This window comes from Arvicola amphibius, chromosome 7 (assembly GCF_903992535.2).
Source record: "Arvicola amphibius chromosome 7, mArvAmp1.2, whole genome shotgun sequence".
In the NCBI taxonomy this organism is placed as follows: domain Eukaryota; kingdom Metazoa; phylum Chordata; class Mammalia; order Rodentia; family Cricetidae; genus Arvicola; species Arvicola amphibius.
Genome location: NC_052053.1, coordinates 18,043,557 through 18,052,831, shown reverse-complemented (window position 1 = coordinate 18,052,831; position 9,275 = coordinate 18,043,557). Strand labels below are relative to the sequence as shown.

The 9,275-nt window shown below is 39.8% G+C and overlaps 1 protein-coding gene across 1 annotated transcript in view; it reads left to right on the top strand.

Moving 5' to 3' along the window:
* Positions 1–1,259: 1,259 nt before the first annotated feature.
* Scn2a (sodium voltage-gated channel alpha subunit 2) overlaps positions 1,260–9,275 on the top strand; it is an 82,995-nt gene continuing 74,979 nt past the window's right edge. Inside the window, 2 exon segments of the mRNA XM_038336059.1 lie at positions 1,260–1,526; positions 2,410–2,528. Of these exon segments, the coding sequence (XP_038191987.1) occupies positions 1,260–1,526; positions 2,410–2,528 (386 nt within the window).

Here is a 9,275-nt window from a genome sequence, read left to right as displayed (position 1 = left end):
TTCTGTAGTGTGGAGGTTAAAATGGATTTTTTAAGGAAAAAAAAACAAATTAAGTGATTTTTGAAGAAATGGCATTCTAGGGTCAAAAATGTTGCTGTATTCTTTAAATAGCACAGAAATTCCTGTAACTGGCTGAGATAACATTTGCAACCACATCTGTCAAGTTATCTACTTTAATAAATAAGATGTGATTTGAGCATCAGTTAAAGCCCATTTACATCATCAGGAAAACCCATGCCATGGGGCTATGCTTAAAAGAGAAACTGTGTTAGGCTATTTTATTTTTCCAAATCCAAATTCTGAAATAGATATTTGAACTACTCTGCTAGATTTTTGTGAAATGGGACTTCCTCGGAAACCTGGTATCCCTCTGTGGTGTTTCTTTGCGGACTGCGAACTCGTTCGTTTAAGAAGCAATTATACTAGTTGGCAACAGTTTGTTAATCTAGGAAGCCCAAGCTCCAGACCTCTGATGGGAGTGACATCCTGCCTATGCTGGCAGGTGCCTGGTCCCTTCCTGCGCAGTTTGCCAGCAGGTCCAAGCACAGCCAGGCATCTCCTGCTCCTCCTCACTCTGCCCCCTCCCCTCTTTCTCTACCTGTTTCTACAGGCAGGTCTTGCAGGATTTCCTGAGTTCTTTCTCAGTAGACACAGTTTTGAATGAACTCTTAAAGGTGATAAATTGGGTCAAAGGAAAACAAAAAAAAAAAAAAAAAAGAAAAGAAAAAGAAAGAAAATGGAGAAAGAGAATGGGGGGGGCAAGTTACCACACAGCCCTGCTTCTATGATTTTGTGTGAATATTTTTGCTCTTGTTTTGAAACTGACATATTTCCAGAAAGAATGCAAGAGAGGGAAATGACTCCCCCCAAAAAATATTCACACAGGTGAAACAGCAAGCATGCCCCAGTATCTTCCATTTGCAAGCTCTGAGCAGGGTGTTTTCCCCCAAGTGGCACAATCATTTCAAACATTTCAGGAGTGGGAGAACGGATTACCTCATACACACCTACTGGATGCGAGCGAAAGATCCCCATGCAGGCAGAGGAATGCATGCACGGGGAGAGAGCTCACGATGCTAGCTAGATGCAGTTGCCTTTGCGAAGTTCTCTAGCCCTTTGCTTTACGTACGTTGTGCTCAGTGTCCTGTGATTGCCGCCCTCACCTTCTTTCTTAATGGTCATTGCTTTTTCCCCTCCTGTCTCTGTAGCACTTTCTTATGCGAGGAGCTAAACAGTGATTAAAGAAGCAGGATGAAAAGATGGCACAATCAGTGCTGGTACCGCCAGGACCTGACAGCTTCCGCTTCTTTACCAGGGAATCCCTTGCTGCTATTGAACAACGCATTGCAGAAGAGAAAGCCAAGAGACCCAAACAGGAACGCAAGGACGAAGATGACGAAAATGGCCCAAAGCCAAACAGTGACTTGGAAGCAGGAAAATCCCTCCCTTTTATTTACGGAGACATTCCTCCAGAGATGGTGTCAGAGCCCCTGGAGGACCTGGACCCCTACTATATCAATAAGAAAGTGAGTGTGTAGTCCAGTTGCTTTTATTTTCATGTTTCCTTAAGACGGTGAAGAATGAACTTCCTTCCATCTCTTAAAGTATCTCTAGGATGCTGGGTGGGCCTGATCCAGCAATGGAAGGATTAGTTACCATAAGGGTTTGTGAAAGCACTTGTTTGAACCTGCCTTCTTGGGACAGGCAGATACTGAAGAGGCATCCCGCAAGAAGGCATGTGAGGGAGACAAAGGCAGTTTACTTTTATTAATAAATAAACATTACTTATTTTTATAATACTAATTATACCATAAATTGAGTGCAGATTCACCCTGTTTCTACTGCAGTGTGATGAAGCGAAAAGTGGAAATTGGAAGCATATGATTTTTATATTTCTAAGGGCAGTATCTAAGATATCCCTCTACCCAGAACTTGACAAAAGGCTTATGTCCTTAGCAGGCTTAATTATGCCTCCACACCACAGACCGTCGCTGCCCTGTGACTCCCCTCAGGAGAAATAAGACTAGAGTACTTGCAAATGCCTCCCCCCAAAAAAGCCTAACAAAGACCATATTTGGAAAACCCCAAGGTTTTCATGAGAAGATTTCCTAAATGAAGACGTTTCTGAATCAGCCTCATTGCTAGGTTTTGTGAGAACTGAAAATACGAGTGAAGTACTTGTCAAAGGTGCCAAGAATTCCTGTGGCGCTAATCACAAAATTATCTTTGTATCCCTTACCTCCCAACGTCCCTTACCAAGTTTGGGATACTTTGCCATGCCGAAAAACGCAATACCATGTGTTGGTAACTGTTACAACATGTGGTGTTTTAGAGGGGTCTCTTACTCTCTTACGGTGGCCTTGATGTGCTCGGTAAATTCTCTTCCACCTGTTGTGTTTTCTTTTTCAGACCTTTATAGTATTGAATAAAGGGAAAGCAATCTCTCGGTTCAGTGCCACCTCCGCCCTGTACATCCTAACTCCCTTCAACCCCATTAGAAAATTAGCTATTAAGATTTTGGTACATTCATATCCTTTTAGTAATATGGTCATATAAGCGGTATATTTTTTTTCTTTGACTTCATTATAAAATTGAGCCTTTTCAAATTATGTGTGACTGTCAGTGTTTCTCTCTCTCTTTCCTCTTCTTCAGCAGTAAGCCTGTGGCAAGGGGGGACAGCGGGTAAGCAAAGCTCTTGTCTACCTTCTGAGTAGCTCTCTCCTCTCCGCCTCGAAGCTTCTTTCTTTTCTCTTCTGTTTCCTTTCCAATGACTCGCTACCCCCACGACGTCATTCATTTTAACTAGACTGCCAGGATAGCCTTTCATGCCTCCAATTCTACAGTGTTATATTTGAGCAGTTTCTATGCAATACTTTCCCTCAGTAATTTATTGTTTAAAACACACAGGGACACCGAATCTCTGCTATGTATTCTGCATCTTTTTGGTCAGAACTGTACAAATTTCTCTTGTTACCTTAGCGCTTGTAAACTTTGAGTTCTTGAGTATTTACAAATAAGTTTACACACACACACACACACACACACACACACACACAACTTAATGTTTTTCCAGGTTCTCTCCCCAATGGCATTTGTACTGACTTTCTTCCCGACTCTGGATGGAAGAGAAAATCAATTTTGTCCTCCCCTGATGGAAGAAGTGTTAACCCTTGTATAAAAGAATGGGTAGCCCCTGTATCAAAGAAGGAGGCAGCATTCTGTTTTGAATGTAAGGAGATCATATCTTCTATATGACATTTCATAAAAGTTATTATCCTCACTTTATAAAAGGCCTTGAAAGTTAAGAATCCCAGGAGACAGCCTCAGCAAAAACATTCCCTAGTATAGGGCACAGGCAGTATCAGAAATTTTAGCAGAGAATCTGGCTGTCAGGACATGGCTTCTACTAGGATCTCTCTGGAGATTCAGATGATACATGCATTTGTCTTTTATCATAAGGAACACAGCTGCAAAATGGGTAAGCAGGCTTATATTGATTAAGGTGGCTAAAAGGAACTCATATTTTAATTTTTAGATTTGTTTGCATTTGTTTATTTGTGGGAGAGAGATTTGCACATATAAGAAGGTATAGATGTAGAGGTAAGATGACGAGAGGGAGCAACTTCTCTCCTTCCGCCGTGTGGATGCTGGGGATCAAACTGAAGTCATCAGGTTTGATGGCAAGCTCTTTAACCCACTGAGCCATCTGGTCATCTTCAAGATGAACTCTTGGGGTTCCCGGGGCCTTTTAAGTGATGCTGAGGCATAGATTTTTTTTCCCTTATAGGGAATTAAATAAGTTTACTCCCTAATTTCATGAATTAAAATGTTATATTTCAAATATACCATCTTGAAGTAGAGATACATGAAGAAAAGAGGCAAGAGGGCTCATAGTAAATGCAGATAAAGTCTTCTATCTTTTGGTGATAATGTAACTGGGCAGAGATCCCACCAAACAATGTATGTGACACTGACCGTTTCTAGCTGGTTTTTAGAATGCTCTGCGCTTCACGTCACACACAAGCTCAAGTTTTGGTCCTGTGGTTCTCATAGCGATGCCTTTCCTGTGTTAAAATGCTTGGGTGTGGCCACAGGGCAGTAGTTGACTATGGGCAAGAGAATCAAAGTGCCATCAAATTTACACGCATACTGCAGAAGGGCTGACAGTTTCCAGAGCAACTGAACGTGGGCAATAATGTAGTAAGAGAAACTAAAGATGGCACTAAGTGCTTAGTTTGGACCAGAGAGAAAACCGGAGTTCCTATGGACTGATTCTAGAACAGCTCTGAGGACAACACCTGTAGACAATCAACTGCTTGCTTTTCAGCACCTGCATTTGTGACACCTGTTAGATATCAGGACAAGAACTGAGGACTTAGGTACATATGCAAGTCTAAAATCCAGAAATGATGGGGCTAGAGAAGGATACTGTGTGGATGCTATGTATGGTCATTACACCCGATTAGACCACTAAAATCCTGAGACCCTCTACAGCTAACACTGAACTGTCCATCTTCCACAAAGGGGAGAAGAAGGGAAACTATCCTGCTAGCGATCAGAAGCCAAGACTCCAATCCTACCTGAGATGTATTTACTTAGCATACAAGTTAGCATTTTATCTCAGTTTCTCCACTGGTAAAACTGCAGCCATAGTATGTAAATCGTGACAATAAATTCATTGTTGGCTGGTGGAACAAACCTGTAACCCACGTGCTCAGCGACAGATGCAGATGGCTCACAAATTCGAGGCTATCCTCAGCTACAAATGTGAGTCCGGGGCCAGCCTGAGCTACATGAGAGCCTGTTACAAAGAGAACAAACAGAATGCGTGACAAGTACCTAGTACCAGGATCCAAGACAAGCACTTAGGAAGTACTTGAGAAAGAGTACTTAGGACAGCTCCTGGTGGTGGCCGCTGCAAATCTAGCGGCAACGCTACAATCACAAAAGAAAATCTTCCCATCACCTAGGTATTTCTGAACGAATTCTGCATGTATCAGTACTCTATTCCAGCTTGTACTGAGAAACAAAAGGTTCCTAGTCCTCCTTGGCATTTGAAGCTTGAAATGGCCAAAACGCAGGCAATCCCCCCCCCCCCCCAATACCTTTCTTTTCTGATGAGAAAAGCAGCAGAGCAGTTTCTAATGCTTTAGTCCTTATCTGAGACATAGCTTCCTTGCTCCCTGTCTCTTTTTGTATCTCTGTCTCTCTCCGTCCCTCTCTCTTCGTCTCTGTCTCTGTCACTCTGTCTCTCTCCGTCCATCTCTGTCTCTTTCTCTCTCCAGGCTCTCACTAAGCAGACCAGGCTTGACTGGACCTTTCTGTTGGTGCTCAGTCTTTCAGTCATAGGTGTGAGCCAGCAGCCCCAGATTCCTGAATGTTTTCGGTCAGTCCTGGGGCTAAAGGTTAAAATAAGTTATCCATTCTCAGTCAAGTGATGTTGCATTTTTCTTTCAATGGAAGAAAGCCAATTTTGGAACCCATATCTAATACATTGGAGGTATTAACAATACTCATCTCTGTATTTTTTAAACGTTCTTTTCCCTGATTCCAGATATTATATTTACATGATATTTGTGCAGACTTAAAAAAAGTTTTCTATATAAAACAATGATACTTCTCTGTAGAAAAGAGAATGGTTCAACCTAGTTCCCTTTCTTTTTCCTTTAATAGTCAAAGGTTGTTGCCTGACTATCTCCTAACAAGTTACATATATATATATATGGATATATATTTATATTTATTATATTAATCAGTAATTTTCCTGGCTTAGAAATATGCTCATATATCAAAAGAGACCTAACCCACTATTTAATCTTCACATCAAGTTAGAAACTAATAACATGAAACATTTTTCTGCCCATAGATTGTATGTGAGTTTTTTAAATTCCTCAATTTCTCTGGATATAGGCAAGACTACTCTGTTCTAAAATGTGTAGTCTTGCCTTCCTTGAGAGCAACAACAATGACAAAAGTTCTCCATATTCAAAAACCTTACTGATGAGTGATAATAAAAATAGCTGATAATTGTCTTAGCAGATAACGACTGTATCTTATGAGAAAAGTGTTGGTACAAGCACCCACATTAATACAATAAAACTGAGCCTGCCACTACATTCTGCTGCCAGTTCAAACTGAACCACACAGCTTGTGAAACCTGCATGGCTGGTGAAGAATGAGTCATACCCTTGAGTGCTGGACTTAAAGCTAAGACTGCCCTCGTGGGCATAGAGGTGGGCCTGCCAATGCTCCTTGTCAAAGCTACATAATCACTTTCAACATAAGCTTTTAAAAAAGCATTTTCTTACCACATACACATAGAAATTATTTAAAAATTGTCAACTGTTGAGTTAGTATCTATTAATAGGTCAAACTACGTTTATAAGTTTTTGGTACCAAGAAACCAATAAATCAAAAAGATTGGTTTTTTTTTTTCTTCTGATAGGCTACAGTTTAGTCTGCTTGTATTTTATTTTTATATAGTCAAACTGTTATGGATGTATTGTTTCAAGATAAGTTAGACTTTTGAAAACTATCTTCAGTTTATCTCTTGGCCTTTATATTTAGAAAATCATATAGGATGTCTATATTTACTTCTGGTTTTAGCTCTTAAAAATGTGCCTTGACGTGCAGTTTCACAGTTTTTCAATATGTGGTCCTGCCAATGTAACATACATATCTATACTATGTCTCTAATGTGGTTTAAATTTTGCTGAATCCTTACTAATTTAGTCACTCATGAAAATCCAGAAATTTGAAAATTATGATCAATTAAAAATAATAACTGATAATGATTAATAAAGTAGTCAAATTTGAAATTTTGTATTTGCAAATACATGCTCTGCTGGAAATATATGAGCTTGACTCTATCTCTTATTTTGAAAGGAAAATACTTGTGTTTGTTCAGTGCCTACCATGATTATTAACCAAAGTCCATATTTTGCTATCAAAGTGATAACTATATGATATGAACAGTTATTTTAAATGTGTTTTAGTATCTGTAATTTATAAGATAGTAATCATTATCTCTACCGTTTATCTTGGAATATATTTTACTTTGTTACATATAATTAAAATTTCCTGTTAGGAATAGCATTTTCTAAGAATTATAAGACCATGTCTCAGTCCACTGTGTGGCATAATTTCATGAGGGTTTTGGTTTTCACTTTGTGTCTATTCTACATGTTCAAACCTTTAACAGTAAAGGAACCTGCATCCATTGTGTATATAGACTTTGGCATTAGACTACTATGGTAAGGTAACACAAACAGACCTGATCAGATCAATCCCTGTGTGAATATTAAACAGTGTTCATATAATATGCTCATCACATCCCATAACTTTAAAACAAGTAAAAATGATTAGGATGAAGCTAGTACAATGAAAAGCAAAAGAGCTGAAGACATCTTAGAATCCTGACCCTATGTTAATATATTATAGCATCACATAGTGATGGGATATATAGGTTAGTGGGAAGCTGCCAAAATGGTCCTTGTTACATTTGCAAAATCCATTTTGGTGCAGTATGTAGAATGAACTAATTCAGAAAGATTATCTCTGAGGAGAGCACAATAATGTTCAAGCTTTGTTACATGTACTGTTGGTCTTGGTGAACACTTGACAGACTCAGTAAGATGGAAATGTAGAGTAATGGGCTGAATCCAGATATAGGCAACAAAGCTGGAAATGTTCCGTGGAAGTTAGATATGGAAGTTCAGGAAGAAAGAGAAATCCAAGCCATCTCCTAGGCTCCTGACGAAATCATGAGAATACAGAGGTTGTAAGGGAGCTGTAATCCACGGTAGCAGAGGGATAGGAAGGATGTGAGTCTGGTTTGGGAAACTAAACATCTTTCAAATGGTTTGGAAGAGCAATGGGATAGCTAAGTGCAGACGTCATACGCACAGCTTAGTGTATGGACCTAGAGAGGTGTGTCACCTGGAGAGAAGGATTTGGCACCTGTACAGACACAGATGACACCTAGAGCTTCCTATTGCACTTAGGTAGGATGCTGAGAGCAGGCAACAGGGTATAGATTAGATTTTGTTTCTTTTCACAAAGGACAAGGAAAGATTTCAAACGGCACAGAAACACAGTTGCTCCTGAGGCAGACACTATCTGGCAATTGGGGCCTTCTATAAACAAAAGAATGTAAAGGGGAGGGGTCATCTTTGGTGCGCTCAGCTGAAATGCAAGTCAGACAATAACCATATAATAGATTATCCTTTTCTTCTCAGTGCAGCAACATAGAGGTTTTCATCTTTAGACAGAATAACTGGAGGGCTGAAGATGAGATAGGGTCGTAAGGACAAGAAAGATAAATATCTCTTCCAAGAACCTTGGATGTGAAGTGTAGAAAAGATGTGAAACCGGAAGCTATGATGAGGGTTGTGGGTTAGAAGGCCTTCCCTTTCTCTCAAGATGGGGGAGACATAACCAAGTCTGTGTTGGTGGGAAGAGGCTAAGGGACACAAAAGGTAGGAGAATGGAGAGCTAAGATACTCCTAAAACATCTGGAAAAGGTAGCTGCCCAGAATACAGGTGGAGAGATGGAAATCTCGCCACTGTAACGAGGGAAAGAGGGCTAGTCCTGACAGAGAGAGCTTTGCCAAGTTGGGGTGGCAAGCAGAATCTGATGTTATCATTATCTCTCTGTGAAGTAAGAAATGAGGTCATCAACTTGCAATGGAAAGGGAGGGAAGGAGAGGATTGGAAATTGAAGGACGTAGAGAATGTTTGGAATTATCTTTGTGGGGGGTAGGAAATGGATCCAAGTCAGAACACACAGGACTGTGTTTGGAACCACTGTGGTTAAGGATCATGCATTTCAAATGTTTCCCATCTGCCAAGAAATTATGCATCTTCGCAGGCCCCAGCACAGAGGGACTTCTACTACCTTATACTGATTGTAAATTTCCATATGTATATATTAAATAATATATGTGTAGGTATGTATATATACACACACATATATATATATACACACATATATACACACATATATTTTGGTGTTTTCAGCAATGAAGGAAAATGTGTTTCCTCTTGAAAATCCTGTTTTCTATTTCTAGACTGTACTGCCCTCACATAGTTGATCCCGATCACTCATTTAGAATTACTCTTATGTAGATATATTTGATCAAACTGAGAATTAAGCATAAGCAAGAATATTATTAAAACCCAAAATCTCAGTTATTGCTTTGACTAATGCCTGTTATAAGTAAAAGCTGTCTTTCTAGATTAATAGAAAACTACACACTCCCTGGCCTTCAACAAGG